Source organism: Macaca mulatta, chromosome 19 (assembly GCF_049350105.2).
Source record: "Macaca mulatta isolate MMU2019108-1 chromosome 19, T2T-MMU8v2.0, whole genome shotgun sequence".
NCBI classification, from domain to species: domain Eukaryota; kingdom Metazoa; phylum Chordata; class Mammalia; order Primates; family Cercopithecidae; genus Macaca; species Macaca mulatta.
In genome coordinates this window covers 21,768,959-21,788,426 of record NC_133424.1, presented here as the reverse complement: position 1 = coordinate 21,788,426, position 19,468 = coordinate 21,768,959, and the positions used below count along the sequence as shown (strand labels likewise).

General features: G+C 44.4%; 1 protein-coding gene and 1 pseudogene across 2 annotated transcripts in view; one reads left to right on the top strand and one right to left on the bottom strand.

Annotated features, from left to right (window-relative positions):
• Positions 1 to 232: 232 nt before the first annotated feature.
• LOC100423287 (uncharacterized) overlaps positions 233 to 19,468 on the top strand; it is a 46,549-nt gene continuing 27,313 nt past the window's right edge. For both annotated transcript variants that reach the window (XM_077978616.1, XM_015123454.3), the window contains exon 1: positions 233 to 385. In XM_077978616.1, the coding sequence (XP_077834742.1) occupies positions 383 to 385 (3 nt within the window). In that variant the 5' untranslated portion in view covers positions 233 to 382. The remainder of the gene's footprint in view (positions 386 to 19,468) is intronic.
• LOC106994679 (uncharacterized) lies at positions 11,918 to 19,019 on the bottom strand (annotated as a pseudogene).

Here is a 19,468-nt window from a genome sequence, read left to right as displayed (position 1 = left end):
ATACCTCTGGGGGTGGGCCTGGCTCCGCTCAGGGAGGAAGCCCTGCCTGAAAAGGCTGCAAGTCTAGGCGGTCACTCTTTCTTCATTCAGCCCAGCATCTAATCACATCTTCTGTCAATCAGGGCCTGAAGGGACGGATCTTAAACGTCATCCAATCAGGGACGCTGGGCTAGAAACCGTCCAATCAGGCACGCAGCTGGAGCGGAAAGGGCGGCTTCCGGGATATGGCGGGGCCTTTGTCTCTCGCTGCACCCAGAGCTCCAGATCTCGTCGTCACTGCTCTGTGTCCTCTGCTCCTAGAGGCCCAGCCTCTGTGGCCCTGTGACCTGCAGGTATTTGGAGATCCACTGCTAAGACGCCAGGACCCCCCGGAAGCCTAGAAATGGTAAGAGTGCAGGGTCCGACATCCCGAAAGAGGGGAAAGGCTGGTTGGAACAGGCGAGAAGAGGCTGTGGTGGGACTCAGGCCTCCCCGCAGTCAGTTCCACAATCTGCGCCAGGAGTTCTCCTTGCCCAGCTCGGCCTCAGTCCCCTTCAGCCATAAGATGGCGGCTGCGCTGATAGCCGGACCCCAGGCGTCCTGTCTCTTCCCTGGGTAGTGACTGTGCCCTGGCCTGGAGCCCTTTCTGGGCAGCTCTACCTCTGCGGCGCCGCGTCTCTCCTAGATTGTGCAGGGACCACGGGAGGGTCATCGGGGAGAATCCTGACTCGGGGTGCCATTTCATAAATGGGAAGAGCTTTGGTCCATGGGGTTCCCAGTTTCTCTTTTCTCTTTCTATTTTCTTTTCTTTATTTTCTCCTTCCTGCCTTTCTGCCTGCCTGCCTTCCTTCCTTCCGTCTTTTTTTTTTTTTTTTTTTGAGATGGCGTCTTGATTTGTTGCCCAGGCTGGAGTGCAGTGGCGCCATCTCGGCTCACTGCAACCTCCCCCTCCCGGGCTCATAGAATTCTTCTGCGTCAGCCTCCTGGGTAACAGATTACAGGTGCCCGTCCCCACGCCTGGCTAATTTTTTGTATTTTTAGTAGAGACGGGGTTTCACTGTGTTGGCCAGGCTGGTCTCGAACCACGGCCTCCCAAAGTGCTGGGATTACAGGTGTGAGCCACCATACCCGGCCTCTCTTTTCTTCTATTAAAAATGCGTGGGAGTCTCCGCAAAAATATTGAAGAATTTAATCAAAATGTAGTTCTAAAATTGTGCAGCGCCCAGCTATGGGTTGTAGTTTGTGGTCCATAGGAGGAGCTGGAAGAAAAGACTTATAAGGTGCATGATGCAAAAATCCAAATTCAATAATAGGTTAGGTACAGTTACGCAGTTTCTTAATTTCCACCTTGACCTTACAGATTTGCTGGTTATGTAGTCAGAACTTAATTGGCGGTTTATAGCTGTTTGCTGTTTAAGCCAGAATTTCGTTTCCCCTAATGTAGTAATTTATCAGGGAAAAAAACAACATTTAAGTTAGATTTTTTAAAATAGGAATCCAAGGCCGGGCCTGGTGGCTCACTCCTGTATTCCCAGCACTTTGGGAGGCCAAGGCGGGCAGATCACCTGAGGTTGGGAGTTCGAGACCAGCCTGACACGGAGAAGCCCCATCTCTACTAAGAATATAAAATTAGCCGGGTGTGGTGGTGCATGCCTGTAATCCCAGACACTCCAGAAGGTGAGGCAGGAGGATCACTTGAACGCTGGAGGCAGAGGTTTCGGTGAACCGAGAACACGCCATTGCGCTCCAGCCTGGGCAACAAAAGCGAAACTCCCTCTCAAAATAATAATAAATAAAAGTAGGAATCCAGGGACTAGAGCCACCTCTAGTTAATTGCCTGCCACTTAACTATTTTCACACTTCACAGGGAACCCATCTGCCCCCTGCACTTTTTACATGTGTCCCAAACAGGGTCTCAAGTCTGCTCCACACCACTCATTCCTCCAGCCTAACTCTGGCTCGCAGTAAAATACCAAACTTCCAATTTTTTTCTGACGATCCCAAATGCCAACTTCTCCTCCCTAATTCACATTATTAACTATTTGTCTTTTAGTGTACATTTTTGATATCGTAATTTCATTAATCATTTTTTGACAAGGCATTGGATGGCACATTTTAAAAGATTGATTTTCTGTTGTAAATATATCCCATGAGAAAAAAGCAAATAATAATTCTTTTGATATTCTCCAGGCACAAATTTTATGAGAATGTTTTGGGGTCAAGGTTTTTTTTTTTTTTTTTGAATTTTCATGGGGCCATGTGTCCTCAGCCATGCTTTAGTTTTTTCCCGGTCTTGGGTTTCAGTACTGTCTGTGAATAAATCAAGATATCAACCATGGCTGTGTCTGCTGGAGTGTCTAATGAATATTAGTTCCTGGGTCATTTTTTATCATAGGATAACCTGAGGTATGAAGTGGCTTCTCAAGGGAGCAGGTGGATGCCCAGGGGCTGAGATAAATTCCTGGTGTACTCTTCCTTTGAAAAGCTAACCCCTCAAGATGTTAAGATTGTCTTCACTCAACTCAGCTTCCATTTTTTGGAGACACTGCTGATCCGCCAATTAGATGCTACTATTGAGAGAAAAACAAATAATTTCTGCTCCCTCAATTCTCTAATGTATGTAGAAAAAAAAATAGTATACAAAAAGTAAAGGAGAAAAAAAAAAAAACAAACCTCACCCCAGAGAGATGGTGCAAGAACTTGGAAAGTAAAATGCACTTACGGCACTCACTGGGGCACTCACGGCACTCACTGGACCACCACTGAGAGGGTGGTCATGGAGTATTAAGGGAGCAGGATGGGGTGGGAGAATCTCTAAAGTGATTGGATGGCCTGACTTGACACATGAGTTAGACACATCATCTGTTTTCTAATCAGCCCCTCCCTGGGTTTGTCACCTTGAAAAGATTAGTTCACTTATATGGACTTTAGTTTTTTAACTGTAAATTGATTTTTATTATTAGAGATTGAAAGGTGCAAAAATATTTACAAAGGGCATACAAGTGGTGGGTTTCAAAAAAAATCGAATCACATATTCCTTTGTTAAAAATTCTCATGTACCTTTTTCTTTTTCAGAGTGAATTAGGGAATTTTCTCAGGTGTGTTTTTTATGGCTAGGTATTTTCAAACAGACTTCCAAGACTTAGCGTTTAGAATGCTACCAAGGAGAGTAAGGAAAGATCTTCCATTTTGACTGTAGAAAATGAACACATTTCCACAATAAAATGTGGTAAATAATTGGTGAGTTACATTCTTCTTGCAGGGTAAATTTGTAACCGTGAATATTTCTGTTCTTTATCCTGTTGTTTTGATTTCTGAGTTTTATGCTAAATTTTATAAGATGAAACTTGGTACTTCCTAGAAGTGTTTGCATGTGACTAATTGTTTACTACCTGATTTTTTTTTTTTTTTTTTTTTTTTTTGAGACGGAGTCTCGCTCTGTCGCCCAGGCTGGAGTGCAGTGGCCAGATCTCAGCTCACTACATGCTCCGCCTCCCGGGTTTACGCCATTCTCCTGCCTCAGCCTCCCGAGTAGCTGGGACTACAGGCGCCCGCCACCTCGCCCGGCTGGTTTTTTGTACTTTTTAGTAGAGACGGGGTTTCACCGGGTTAGCCAGGATGGTCTCGATCTCCTGACCTCGTGATCCGCCCGTCTCGGCCTCCCAAAGTGCTGGGATTACAGGCTTGAGCCACCGCGCCCGGCCTACTACCTGATTTTTAATGGAAAAATATAATAACATATTTATTGTTTGAAAAGAATAGATGTTTTTGCTTTTCTTGTTGAGGTGTGAAATGTAAGCACTGTAAAATTTTCTTTTTGTTTTTGAGACAGAGTTTTTGCTCTTGTTACCCAGGCTGGAGTGCAATGGTGCGATCTCTTCTCGCCGCAACCTCTGCCTCCCGGGTTTAAGTGATTCTCCTGCCTCAGCCTCCTGAGTAGCTGGGATTACAGGCATGTGCCACCACGCCTGGCTAAATTTGTGTTTTAGTATAGACAGGGTTTCCCCCATGTTGGTCAGGTTGGTCCTGAACTCTCGACCTCAGGTGATTTGCCCACCTCGGCCTCTCAAAGTGCTAGGATTACCCGTGTGAGCCACTGTGCCCGGCCAAATTTTCTTTTCTCATATGAACGTTGTGTTTGAGTAATTTTCCAGGGTTTTTCAAACACTTAGTTTCAAACACCAAGCGAATGACATGGATATTAAAGCTTGAGCCCAGTGGCTCCAAGCTAAGGCTACTGTTGAGCCTGCAGAAGGAGGTTATTAAAAGCCCAGTTAGTTCTTTCTGGGTAGCCTCCCCTGCAGATGTCCCAGCCTGCTCACCCCAGCCATGGAAGAAGGCTTTATCCTGAGAGAAGCTACAGAACCCTGGGAAGCTGGGGACCCACAGGCAGATGCAGTTAAGATTAAGATGGAAGAAAACTGGGGGCATCTTACTGAAGATGAAGTTGTTACTGTTTTGAGGCAGTTTTTAGACTTCAGCCAGACATGGTGGCTCATGCCTGTAATCCCAGCACTTTGTGAGGCTAAGGCGGGCAGATCACAAGGTCAGGAGATCGAGACCATCCTGACTAACAACGGTTAAACCCTGTCTCTTCTAAAAATACAAAAAAATTAGCTGGGCATGGTGGCACATGCCTGTAATCCCAGCTACTCGAGAGGCTGAGTCAGGAGAATCACTTGAACCGGGGAGGTGGAGGTTGCAGTGAGCTGAGATTGCGCCACTACACTCCAGCCTGGGTGACAGAGCGAGACTCCGTCTCAAAAAAAAAAAATAATAGACTTTGTAAAATAAAAACAAAGTTTGATTTATGTAAAAACAATTTGAGTTCCAAATAAGTATTGCAACAGGAATAAGTATAAACTGTAAGATATTTAAGGACTGCAAAGACAGACAAAGACTTTCCTTCATAGAGAGGAGCTAACAAGGTTAGAAAGATGATGGGAGAATAATGGCAAATGGAGGGTTAAAAAATCAGATTCTAGATCAGAGAATGTTTTACCCTGAAGTCAGAATGTTCTTAGGAGGGATATAAAATGGGGTCATATGTTTATTCAGACTGATGGTAGCTCAAAGTTCAGTAGTCTGTGGGAAGGAAATAAAGTTAAGTAAAATTTGATTAAGAAGTATTTTACTATGACCAGTGAAGACAAATTCAGCTGATTTTTTTTCTTTTTTCTTCTTTTTTTTTTTTTTTTGTTGTTTTTTGAGACAGAGTTTTGCTCTTGTTGCCCAGGCTGGAGTGCAGTGGCACAATCTCAGCTCACTTGAACCCCTCCTGGGTTCAAGTGATTCTCCTGCCTCAGCCTCCCAAGTAACTGGGTCTATAGGTGCCTGCCACCACATCCGGCTAATTTTTTTATTTTTGGTAGAGATGAGGTTTCACCATATTGGCCAGGCTGGTCTCGAACTTCTGACCTCGTGATCTGCCTGCCTTGGCCTCTCAGAGTGCTAGGATTACAGGTGTGAACCACCGCACCTGACCTCTGCATTACTTTTCTAAGGATAATGGGTGTCACCTCCATCCATGTTGCTGCAAAGAACATTATCTTGTTCATTTTTATGGCCACACAGTATTCCATGATGTACATGTACCATATGTATTTTTTAAATTTTTGTTTTATTTTATTTTTCGTGGAGACAGGGTCTCACTCTGTCACCTAGGCTGGAGTGCATTGGCATGATCTTGGCTCAGTATGGCCTCAACATTCTGAGCTCAAGCAATTCTTCTAACTCAGCCCTTCAGGTAGCTTAGACTACATGCATACACCACTACACCTGACTAGTTTTTCTTTTTGTGTTGTTTGTAGAAATGGGGTTTTCCCATGTTGCCTTAGTTGGTCTCAAACTCCTGAGATCAGGCAATCTGCTTTCCTTGGCTTCCCAAAGTTTGGGATTACAGGCATGAGCCACCATGACAACTGAACAGTATTTTCTTTATTCAGTCTACCATTGAATAGCATTTAGATTGATTCTGTGTCTTTACTATTGTAAATAGTGCTGCAGTGAACATGCATGTGCATGTGTCTTTATGACAGAATAACTTATCTTTCTTTGGGTTTATACCCATTTATGAGGTTGCTGGGTCAAATGGTAATTCTGTTTTTAATTCTGTGAGGAATTGGCCACACTGCTTTTCACAATGGTTGAACTGATTTACACTCCTACCAGCAGTGTATAAGTATCCTCTTTTCTCTACAACCTTGCCACCATCTGTCATTTTTTGACTTTTTAATAATAGTCATTCTGACTTGTCTGAGATGGTATGTCATTGTGGTTTTTCTTTGCATTTCTCTAATGATTAGTGATGAATATTTCTTTCATGTGCTTGTTAGTCACATGTATGTCTTTTGAAAAGCATCTGTTCGTGTTTTTTGCCTACTTTTTCATAAGATTGTTTGCTTTTTCTTGTAAATCTGTTTACATTCCTTATGGAGTCTAGATATTAGAACTTTTTTGGTAACATAGTCTGCAAATACCTTTTATTCTGTAGGTTGTGTGTTTACCCTGTTGATATATATATATATATATATATATATATATATATTTGATGTGAAGAAGCTCTTTTGTTTAATTAGGTTCCATTTGTCAATTTTTGGTTTTGTTGCATTTGCTTTTGGTATCGTCATCATGAAATCTTTGCCAGTTTCTATGTCTAAAATGGCATGTCCTAGGTTATCTTTCAGGGTTTTTTTTTTTTTTTTTTTTAATAACTTTAAGTTTTACATTAAAGTCTTTAATTCATCTTGAGTTGATTTTTTTATATGGTACAATGAAGGGGTTCAGTTTCAGTCTTCTACATAGTGCTAGCTAGTTACCTAGCACCATTTATTTTTATTTTTATTTTTTATTTATTTTTTTTTTTGAGACTGAGTCTGGCTCTGTCGCCCAGGCTGGAGTGCAGTGGCCGCATCTCAGCTCACTGCAAGCTCCGCCTCCCGGGTTTACGCCATTCTCCTGCCTCAGCCTCCGGAGTAGCTGGGACCACAGGCACCCGCCACCTCGCCCGGCTAGTTTTTTGTATTTTTTAGTAGAGACGGGGTTTCACCGTGTTAGCCAGGATGGTCTTGATCTCCTGACCTTGTGATCCGCCCGTCTCAGCCTCCCAAAGTGCTGGGATTACAGGCTTGAGCCACCGTGCCCGGCTAGCACCATTTATTAAATAGGGAATTCTTTCCACATTCTTCTTGTCAGCTTTGTCAAATATCTGATGGTTGTAGGTGTGTGCTATTATGTCTGGGCTATTTTTTGGCCTTGGTCTATAAGACTGTACTAGTTTATGAGTCTGTTTTTGTACTAGTATTGCTTTGGTTACGGTAGCTTAGTATAATTTGAAGTCAATTAATGTAATGCCTTCAACTTTTTTCTTTTTGCTTATAATTACTTTGGCTATTCAGGCTCTTTTGTTGTTGTTGTTGTTAAATGAGATGGAATTTCACTCTTGTTGCTCAGGCTGGAGTGCAATGGCATGATCTTGGCTCATGGCGACCTCTGCCTCCCAGGTTTAAGCAATTTTCCTGCCTCAGCCTCCTAAGTAGCTGGGATTACAGGCACGCGTCACTCTGCCCAGCTAATTTTTTTTGTATTTTTAGTAGAGACAGGGTTTCTCCATGTTGGTCGGGCCAGTCTCGAACTCCTAACCTCAGGTGATCTACCCGCCTCGGCCTCCCAAAGTGCTGGAATTACAGGTGTGAGCCACCGCGCCTGGCCAATTCCATATAAATTTTAAAATAGTTTTTTTTTTTTTAATTATGTTAAAAAAATGTTTTTGGTGGTTTGATAGGAACAGCATTAAATCTGTAAATTTCTTTGGGCAGTATGGCCATTTTGATGATATTGATCTTTTGTGTCCATGAGCATAAAATAGTTTTCCATTTGTTTGTGTCATCTCTGACTTCTTTAATAAGTATTTTGAAATGTTCTCTGACTTCTTTAAGAAGTATTTTGTAATTCTTGTTCCAGAAATCTTTTATATCCCTGCTTATTTCTAGATATTTAATTCTTCTTGTAGCAATTGTGAATTGGTTTTTGATTTCATTTTTGGCATGGGCGTTGTTGATGTACAGGAATGCTGCTAATTTTTATACATTTGTTTTGTATCCTGAAACTTTGCTGAAGTTGTTGTCAGTTTAAAGAGCTTTTCAGCCAAGACTATAGGGTTTTCTAGATACAGAATTATGTCATCTGCAGACAGAAATAGTTTGATTTTTCTCTCTTCCTTTTTGGATGCCTTTTATTTCTTTCTCTTGTCTGATCGCTCTGGTCAGGACTTCCAATTCTATGTCGAATAGAAGTGGTAAGAGAAGACATCCTTGTCTTGTGCCAGTTTTCAAGGAGGAATGCTTCCAGTTTGTGTCCATTCAGTATGTTGGCTGTGGATTTGTCATACATAACTCATTATTTTGAAGTATATACCTTCAATGCCTAGTTTGTTGAGGGTTTTAAACATAAAGGGTGTTAAATTTTATTGAAAGCATTTTCTGCATCTATTGAGATTAACCTTGTGGTTTTCACCTGTAGTTCTGTTTATGTGATAAATCACATTTATTGATTTATGTATGTTGAACCAACCCTGCATCCCAGGGATAAGGCCTACTTTATCATAGTGAATTGGCTTTTTGATGTGCTGCTGGATTTGCTTTGCCAGTATTTTGTTGAGGATTTTCGCATCAATGTTCATCAAAGTTATTAGCTTGAAATTTTCTTATTTTGTTTTGTCTCTGCCGGATTTTTTTTTTCCCTCCAAGATGGAGTCTCACGCTGTCTCCCAGGCTGGAGTGCAATGGTGCGATAACGGCTCACTGCAACCTCCGCCTCCCAGGTTCAAGCAGTTCTCCTGCCTCAGCCTCTGAGTAGCTGGGATTAGAGGCACACGCCACCATGCCCGGCTTATTTTTTGTATTTTTAGTAGAGACGGGGTTTCACCATGTTGGCCAGGCTTGTTTCGAAATCCTGACCTCATGATCCGCCCGCCTTTGCCTTCCAGAGTGCTGGGATGACAGGCGTGAGCCACCAGCCTGTCTCTGCCAGGTTTTAGTATCAGAATAATGCTGTTTTTATGTAATGTGCTGGGGAGAAGTCCCTTATCAATTTTTGGTAATAGTTTTAGAAGGTATAATGCCAGCCTTTCTTTGTACATCTGGTAGAATTCTCCTGTGAATTAGTCTGGTCCTGGGCTTTTTTTATTTTTGGTTGGTAGACTATTTATTACTAATTCAATTTTGAAGCTTATTATTGGTCTATTTAGGGATTCTTTGTAGTTGTTCAGTTATGGGAGGATGTATTTGTCCAGGAATTTATCCATTTCTTTTAGAAAAGAAGTGTGTGTGTGTGTGTGTGTGTGTGTGTGTATAGAAGTGTTCATAGTAGACTTCAATAGTTACTTGTATTTTTGTGAGGTCAGTGGTAATGTCCCTTTTGTCATTTCTAATTGTGTTTATTTGGATTTTTTTTCTTCACTAATCTTGCTAGTGGTTTATTTGTCTTGCTAATTTTTTTAAAAACTTTAACTCCTAAATTTCTTGGTTTTTTTTTTTTTTTTATATGACTTTTCATGTCTAAATCTCTTTCAGTTCTGATATGATTTGGGTTATTTTTTCTGCTAGCTTAGTGGTTGATTTTCTCTTGCTTCTCTTATTTTGTTATTTATAATGTTAGGTTGTTAAATTCAGATCTTTCTTTGTTTTTGATTTGAGCATTTAGTGGTATAAATTTCCCTCCTAACAGTGCCTTAGCTGTGTTGCAGAAACTCTGGTATGTTACATCTTTGCTCTCATTTGTTTTAAAGAACTTCTTAATTTTTTTTTCTTCTTTCTTTTTATTTTTTATTTTTTGAGATGGAGTCTCGCTGTTGTTGCCCAGGCTGGAGTGCAGTGGCGTGGTCTTGAAAGAAATCAGGCATATTCCTCAGCCCCGGGCTCAACAGTACAAACACATCCCACCATATATCTCTCAACACAAACAGGCCCAGTACAAACACATCCCACCATATATCTCTCAACTCAAACAGGCCCAGTACAAACACATCCCACCATATATCTCTCAACTCAAACAGGCCCAATACAAACACATCCCACCATATATCTCTCAACTTCCTGAGCCCAGTACAAACACCACCTGGAAAATCCCCGATAAGGACACAGCCGTTTGTAGTTTTACTGAAAGCGCGGGAACCAATAGAAAAACTACTAAATGTATAACTTAAAATGTAAACCAATTGTAATGCTGTAACCAAAAGAATTCCCTTGTTCCTCTGTAACTTTGCTATCCTATTTACCTCGGGCTATAAAAGGCAAGCACTCGCATTGTTCGGGGCCCTCTTGTATGCTGTGGAATGGAGGGACCAAGTTCGAACTTGCAGTAAAAGATCCTTGCCGCTTGGCTTTGACTCTGGACTCTGGTGGTCTTCTTTGGGGAACAAACGGTCTGGGCATAACATGATCTATTAGTGTCTGTGGGTTACTATAGTCTCTCACTATTATTGTGTCAGAATCTGAGTCTCTTCATAGCTAAGAACTTGCTTTATTCATGTGCATCTATGGATTTTTTTTTTAATAACAGCTTTCTGTTTTCTGCTTTTTTTTTTCCCAGACAAAGTCTTGCTCTTGTCACCCAGGCTAGAGTGTAATGGCATGATCTTGGCTCACTGCAACCTCTGCCTTCTGGGTTCAAGCGATTCTCCTGCCTCAGCCTCCCAAGTAGCTGGGATTACAGGTGCCCACCACCATGCCCGGCTAATTTTTGTTATTTTTATTAGAGATGGGGTTTCGCCATGTTGGCCAGGCTGGTCTCAAACTCCTGACCTCATGATCCACCCACCTCGGCCTCCCAAAGTACTGGGATTACAGACATGAGCCATCGCACCCAGCCTGCTTTTTTCTTAGTAAATATTCTTTGAAGTGCACACAGGATGCCCAAGGCTACTACTTAGATGCCTGTATCCCATGTCTACTGATACTCAGATGTCCAAGCGTTCAAGAACATGTCAAGAGACTTGACTGTTGCAGGAGCAAATGTAAATTAAAAATAAGAAGTTTATCATCTTACCTGAAAATAAGAAAGGACATTTTGTTCATCTCTCTCTTTTCTTAAAGCATTTAGATTATATGTAGATATTTTTCTCTGCTTTTTGGAAATATATGTGAATTATGGTAACAGCTAAATAAACTTTATTTCATTCTTTTTGACTCAGGATTGTCTTTCTCTAGGACCTCAGAACCATTGCTTTGTTTTTGCTTTGGCAAAGGTTTTTTTTTTTTTTCACTTTTAGTCTTTTAAAGTAGACGTAGATTTATTTACATTAAAGCTCCTTTTTTTTTTTTTTTTTTTTTTGAGACGGAGCTCTGTTGCCCAGGCTGGAGTGCAATGGCCGGATCTCAGCTCACTGCAAGCCCCGCCTCCCGGGTTCACGCCATTCTCCTGCCTCAGCCTCCCGAGTAGCTGGGAGTACAGGCGCCCGCCGCCTCGCCCGGCTAATTTTTTTTGTATTTTAGTAGAGACGGGGTTTCACCGTGTTAGCCAGGATGGTCTCGATCTCCTGAACTCGTGATCCGCCCGTCTCGGCCTCCCAAAGTGCTGGGATTACAGGCTTGAGCCACCGCGCCTGGCCAAAGCTCCTTTTAAGAGCACATGAAAGTTGAGCACAAAGGTGGGATTAAATTTAGCAATACATAATAATAAAGATGAAAAGATACAGAGTAAGTTCCTTTGAAGAAAACTGATTTTTCAAGGTAATTATCTAATATTTGCAATCTGAAGTACTTAAACTGCAAAAAGAAAAATAGTTTAGTGTATAAAAGAACAGTGGAGTCTGTAGTTGTACTTTGGTTTCTGTTTATTTCACAGCAATTAGCATTGTTATGTATAGTGTTGTAAAGAACTTGCATTCATATACATTAAACGGCATTTCCTATAGTAGTATAAATATAAAGACACAATATTTACATTGAATTAGTCATTTTAATTATTGTATTTTATACTTCAAAATATAAAGTGTTTTAACTGAATTATGGTTACAGACAATTTTAAATTATTTATACTTAGATATTTACATCTAGTATCCAAAGAAAATTTACTATAAAATTGTTACGGTAGATTAATATCTAAAAGCATGATTTTATTGACTGTCATTTGACTAAATGTGAATGCTACTATTTCAGGAAAAATAAACATGATGGGAGATGTGACCACCTGAAAACAATAATGGCTCTTAAGTTAGCTATGTTGCAAGCTCTAATATATTTCACTATATAAACAAAGGTTCCAATTCTTCATCAAAAAGTGCTGGTGGAAATTGTCAGATGTATTTCAATATGGATCCCTCATTTAATGGCTAGATGAGAGAAACCTTATAAAATTCTGCTGAGAATATGCCCCCCGTTTTCATAATGCTCATGTTTGTCATGCTGAGAGTAGCTGTGTACTTGGATGTTTAGAGAGAAATTCCTTTTAGGGGAATATTTTCTGGCGAACTTGATAAATCTTTTATCTAATCTGATTTTTTTCTAAAGAAGCATTTAATTTATTTTTCTCTCAATGTAATCTTACTCAGATGGAGAGCTGTTTTTCTCTCCATTGCTTTGGGTGTCTATTTCAGAAGCCCGATTAGTATCCCATGGTGTGTGTGAATGAGGTGGGCTGTCACAGTGAGAACTCTTGAAGCTGTCACTGTCCAGACTCATGCTGGAAATCCAGCAGTGTTTTTTCCATGTCACCACTATAAATAGAAACTGAGGCTGAAACACTGCTCCCATTTCCATTATTGTGAAGGTGCAATTCTACCCAGGAGGCCTGCAGGCTCTCCTCCTCAGCTCAGGCTTCACTCTGATGTGGCACTGGAGTGCTGCTGTGGCATTGGGGTTCACCTAAAATGTGAGCTGCCAGCGGTGAGCCCTGTGCTCTGCCTCAGTGGTAGATAGGAATCAAGGAAGGACATGAGCCATCAGGAGAGGGCAAGCAGGGTGCTATAGCCCAGTGCTCAGGGAGTAGAGAGCCATTGCTTTAAAATGTAAATAGCCAAAAGAGAGCACAATATTCAACCATTTCTGCAGGAGAGTGAGAGCCTGCCTTCAGCAGACACCTGGCTTTGTTATGCCCAGACTGTTTGTTCCCCAAAGAAGACCACCAGAGTCCAGAGTCAAAGCCAAGCGGCAAGGATCTTTACTACAAGTTCGAACTTGGTCCCTCCTTTACACAGTATACAAGAGGGCCCTGAACAATGCGAGCGTTTGCTTTTTATAGCCCGAAAGTTGTAGGGGAACAAAGAAATTCTTTTGGCTCCTGCGCTTTCAGTAACCTTGAACGGCTGTCCCCTTATCGGAGACTTTCCAGGTGGTGTTTATACTGGGCTCAGGGAGTTTTGAGCCCGGGGCTGAGGAATGTGCCCAGCTCCTTTCATTCCCCCCTTCTCTTCAGGTATCTTTAGAGCCAATCTTGGGTCTTATAAGTCTGATTCTGTTTCAGCGTTTACAGGTTGGTATTGGGCTCTGAGGACCATGAGTTGTACAGTGTTAAATTTTTCCTTAACAAATTGTAAAATTCTGTTAACAACACAAGGTCCTACGGTAAGCAGAAATAGTAGACTTAGCAGGGGTCCAAGGAAGGGGGCTAACAGAGAAAACATAGAGGAATTCCACCATTGGTCTGCAGCTGAAGCAAACTGCCGTGTTTTTACTTCAGTGCTTAACTTGCGTAACTGTTGGACCCGGTCCTCTACAAGTCCTGATTCATTTATGTAGAAACAACAGTCTTCTTTTAGAAATATACATGTACCACCTTTTTCTGTAGTGAGTAGGTCTAGGGCTCTCCGGTTCTGCAAGGTTACCTGAGCTAGGGACGTGAGCTGCCGCTGAAGGGAGGCAAGGGACTTAGCCGACTCCTCTATAGCAACGGCAAATTGTTGGTACAACTTGTTACTTTCTATGAGGGTGTGACCTAGGGCTCCCCCCGCTAGTCCGGCCGCAATGAAGGATGCAGTGAGGGAGATTCCTGCAATGAGGGGGAGAAATATGGCTCGTGCAGGTCTTGGTCTAGGGTCTGGGTGAATAACAGCACTAGTCCAGTTACCGGTATACCCTAGGAACTCGCCAGCAGTTAGTAGAGTCAACCGGGGAACTAATGTGACAGGGAGACACAGTAGGTTATTAACAGAAGGACTAGGTAGGTTTTTAGATAAGGTTCTATTACACCAGAAGAATATGCCTGATGGAGCCCTTAAGGTGATATTAGGGGGCGTTGCAGTGATGCTGCAGAGGCTGGAATTGGTTCCTGAGAAACAGTAGGGAAACTTCTCCTGACTGGGGTTTAGGTATAGGGGCACGTTCAGGATAGGAGCATACGAGAGGTTTCGGAGGTTGTTAGCTTGGGCAAAGGTAGAGGATCCCCATGGCAGAGGGACAGTGGTTAGCGGTGGACGCCCTAGAGTGGCGCACAGAAAGCAGCCAGACAGGCTATGAAGTCCTGTAAGGTTAGCAAGTTCTAGTCCTTCTTGTAATAACTTTAACCAGGAGAAAGGACGTAAGTCTTGTGTTAGTCTGTTTTCCTGTCGTTGGATATTCCCGTGGACCAGGGGCAGTACTTGCACTAGGCCTTGCCACAGATAGAGGTGACTGCTAGGCCATGTGGAGGAGGGGGAGTAGTATACAGCCCCATGTTGAGGTGTGGTCCAGCGGGAGTTCCAGGGGTCTCTAACTATTTATGTATATGAAAAGTCTCTATCCCGTCTACGATGGAAGGGCCATTTAGGGTCTAACTGTTTTCTCTCTCCCCAATAACGGGGTCTATGGATGTTACAATAGTTATAAGGACAGCCGGCATTTTGGTGCCACCAATAGTGTTTACAGTTGTATTTAGTCTGATCAAACTCAAAGCATATTATTGGTGTCATAGGTTTGGCTATTTGAAAACCAGTAAAATTTAGTAGAATTGGGCTGTTGCACCCTGAGGAAGGGCAATCAGCACTGGCCAATAATCTTCCGGGCTTATGAGGTTGCCCAGGGTGGGTTCGGTTTTCATAAAGCCAGAATCTCCAGACAAAGGGATTATGGTTTTGTGATTTCCCCAGCGGCCACTAGGGCGACTAACGTTAGGGTTAGACTACCTAACTGCATGTTTGCAGTGAGTTATGCTGCCGGCGCAGGGTGAGTTTTAAGGGGTTGTTTCTAGCTCTGTCCACAGTCCACGCATCCGGTGTTTCAGCCGCCGCCGTGATTGGTCCCAGAAGATTGGAGGTTGGGTCCACTGGCTTGACGTGGGTGTAGTGGATCTACGATGCGATGCCTTCTACCTTCAGGGCGGTGGGTGTGGTTAGGAGTACCTGGAGTGGTCCTTTCCACCTGGGTTTTAGGGTCTCTTGTCGGTGTCGCTTGACCAGGACCCAGTCTCCCGGCTGGTACAGATGGGGTGTCGGCGGGGGACCGGTCTCATATAGTTCTTTCAGCTTGGGCCAGATTTCTTGATGAATTTTCTGCAAGGCTTGTAGGGAAAATAAGAGTTCAGAGACATTTTCTGTTTCGGACTTGAGCAGATCATCTTTTAGGCCGGGAACTAAGGGTGGGGGTCTGCCATACATAATTTTATAAGGAGTAAGGCCCAGTCTGTAAGGGGTATTACGGGCCCGGAACAGAGCGTAGGGGAGAAGGACCACCCAATTAGCGCCAGTCTCCATAGTCAATTTAGTTAAGGTCTCTTTTAAGGTCCGATTCATTCTCTCTACCTGTCCTGAACTCTGGGGCCTGTAAGCGTAATGTAGTTTTCAATTTGCCCCAAGGATGGAAGCCAAATCCTGACTTACCTTAGCAACGAAGGCCGGCCCATTATCTGACCCTATCTGGACGGGGAAGCCATACCTGGGGAGGATATCTTCCAGGATTTTCTTTGCTACAACCTGAGCAGTTTCTTTCTTGGTGGGGAATGTTTCAGTCCACCCTGAAAAAGTATCTACAAAGACAAGTAAGTACCGATACCCGTATTTTCCTGGCTTTATCTCAGTAAAATCTACTTTCCAGTAGATACCGGGCCTGGTTCCCCTGAGCCTTGTTCCCGTTGCAGCCTGGGATTGGGGATAGGCGTTGTTAAGCTGGCAGACTTTGCAACTTGTCACGATGTTGCTGGCCATCTTGGCTGTATGTCTGAATTTGAGCTTAGAGCGTTTGATCAGGTCTATCATCAGCCGAGCACCCAGGTGGGTGGTTCGGTGGATGTGTTTTAACACTTGTTGTTTTAATTTTTCTGGTAGGATGGTTTGGTCATTAGTATCAGTCCACCACCCATTCTGGATCTGTTTTAGGGGAAGCTTGTCAATCCACTGGAGATCTTGTTCTGAATAATCAGGGAAATATGGCAAGTCCCGGGGGCCCGGGTCAGGGAGCTGGAGTGCAAGGAGTTGGCTGGGAGCCTTCGCTACCTTTCTTGTAGTTTGGTCCGCCAGAAAGTTGCCTTGAGCAGTTGGAGTAGTTAGTTTTTGATGCCCTGGGCAATGCACAATGGCTAACTTTTCTGGCCTCCATAGGGCTGTTAGCAGGGCTAGGATTTCTTGCTTGTTTTTTATTTCTTTTCCTTTAGCCGTCAGTAACCCCCGCTCCCTGTAAATGGCCCCATGTATATGCACTGTTGCAAAAGCATATCGGCGTCTGTATATACCGTCAGCTTTTTCCCCGCCCCTAAGGTAAGAGCTTGGGTGAGCGCTATCAATTCGGCCTTCTGGGCCGATGTCCCTGGGGGCAGGGGTTCCGCCCAGATTACCTCAGTCTCTGAAGTCACTGCCGCTCCAGCGTACCTCTGGCCCTGATGCATGAAGCTGCTCCCATCAGTGAACCAGATGAGGTCGGCGTCAGGAAGTGGGCGATCCTGCAGGTCTTCTCGAACTCCGTGCACCTGAGCTAGTATCTCGGTGCAGTCGTGGAGTGGGGCGTCCAGGTCCGGGTTGGGCAGCAGTGAGGCAGGGTTTAAGGTCGTTGGGGGCAGGAAAGTTATCCCAGGTCTTCATGGAGGGCCTCATCGAACAGGGTAGGAGAGTTTTTGAATCCTTGCAGCAGTCTGGTCCATGTCAGTTGGCCACTTATGCCCTTATCAGGGTCATTCCACTCGAAGGCGAAGAGCTTTTGGCTCTGAGGGGCTAAAGGCAAACTGAAGAAAGCATCTTTTAAATCTAAAACAGTGTACCATTGATGTTTAGGGTTTAGCGTACTCAGGAGGGTATATGGGTTAGGCACAGTTGGATGTATGTCCACAACCCTCTTATTGATTTTTTTAAGTCTTGTACAGGTCTGTATTTTCCACTATTAGGTTTTTGTACCGGCAACAATGAAGTATTTCAGGGTGAGTGACATGAGCGGAGGACCCCTTGGTCAAGGAGCCGGCGGATATGCGGGGCAATTCCTTTTTTGGCCTCTAGGGGCATCAGGTATTGGCGTACCCGCACGGGGTCTGCCCCAGGTTTAAGTTCAACAAATAAAGCAGGACGGTGTTTTGCTAGTCCTAAGCCCCCCGTTTCTGCCCAAGCTTCTGGATATTGCTGGAGCCAGGTTGCTATGTCCTGGTCAGGGGCCGTTTGCTCCTGGTGAAGCCGGTACTCATCTTCTAGGGTTATAGTTAGGACGGACACGGGTTGATTGTGGGAGTTGGTCACGATGGGCCCCTCAGGGAGGAAATGGATCTGTGCTCCCATTTTAGTTAGCAGGTCTCTCCCTAATAGGGGACAGGGGCTCTCAGGGATAACCAGGAAAGAATGGGTTACATTCTTGGCTCCGAGGTTTACTGTTCTTTGTGTTGTCTATGGGTATTTTTTTTTAACTCCTGTGGCCCCTTGTACCCACGAGGACCTGGAGGATAATTTTCCATTAGTTTTAATTAAGACTGAGTTCTGTGCTCCCGTATTGACCAAGAACTGGACCGGGGACCCCTCCACTTGCAAAGTTACCCTAGGTTCGGGGAGGGGATCCGAACCCCGTCTTCCCTAGTCTTCATCTTGAGTGACTAGTACGGGTGTAGACCTAGGGGGTCCCTGTCCTCGTTGTTTTTTTTTGGGGCAGTCTCTTACCCAGTGGCCAGCCTCCTTGCAGTAGGCACATTGGTCCTTTTTTCAGATTATCATGCCTTGGGGGGCCGCCTGGGTTGGGTGTACTCTGGCTGTAGATGCTCTTTCTGTACTACTGCTGCCAGGACCTTGGTCATTTTTTCAGTGGCCTTAAATTGCCTTTCTTCTGGAGTATCTCTGTTATTGTAAACCCGCTGGGCTATCTGAAGGAGGTCCTGAATCCGCTTTCCTTCCAAGTCTTCTAATTTCTGGAGTTTTCTTTTAATATCTGGGGCTGCCTGATTTACGAATGACATTACAACAGCTGCCTGACTTCCTGGAGCCTCTGGATCTATGGGGGTGTACTGTCTAAAAGCTTCCATTAATTTTTCTAAGTAGGTGGCTGGGCTCTCTGTCTTTTCTTGTAGAATAGAATATACTTTAGCCAAATTAGTGGGCTTGCGAGCAGCTGCCCGGAGACCTGCCATTAGAGTCTGGCGATAAAGGCGTAGCCGTCCCCTACCTTCTGCCGTGTTGTAGTCCCATGCCGGCCTGGTCAGAGGAAAGGTCGCGTTTATGAGGTCGGGGTTGGCAGTCGGTTGACCGTCGTCCCCCGGGACCAGCTTTCTAGCTTCTACCTGTATTTTTTCTCGCTCCTCCGTGGTAAACAAGGTTCGGAGGAGCTGCTGACAATCGTCCCAAGCGGGCTGGTGGGTGAACATGACACTATCCAGTAAAGCCAGTAGATTTTGGGGGTTGTCTGAAAACCAAGCACTCTGAGTTTTCCAGTTATACAGATTACTGGTGGAGAATGGCCAGTACTGGAGCCTGGGGATTCCTGTGTTATCTGGGGGTCCTATTTCCCGGAGGGGTAAAGCCACCGTGGAGTCAGGCGGCTGGGGGGGGGTCTAGTCCGCGAAGTACGCCTTTGCGTCCGCCCCGCCGGCCCCTCAAAGTTACTTTCCCTTTCAGCAGGCCCGTGAGTGCCGGCTGCCTCCCCTCTGCCTGCTCTCTCCTGCTCTTTCATTCGCGCGCGCTCTCTTTCTCTCTGTCATCCCGTGTCCTTTCTCCTTTACACTCAGTCTCTTTTTCTTTCTGTCTCTCTCTCTGACTCTCCACGTCTGCCGTTTCCTCCCCTTTCTCTTTCCGATTTCCCTTCTCACTTTCTCCCTCTCCCGTCTCTTATGGTCTCTCTCTCACTCATTCTCTCCCTCTCCCCAGTCTCACTTTCTGTGTCTCTTTTTGTAAAGGAATGTGGGTTAGAATCCCTGTAAAGGAAATCTGCGCCGGAAGCCGGGAGCCCGGGGACCGGGGCCGCAGGTGCGGCGCCGGAAGCCGGGAGCCCTGGGACCAGGGCAATTCAGACAGCGAGCGCGCACCCGGGGACCGGGGCAATTCAGACAGCGAGCGCGCACCCGGGGACCGGGGCAATTCAGACCGCGAGCGCGCACCCGGGGACCGGGGCAATTCAGACAG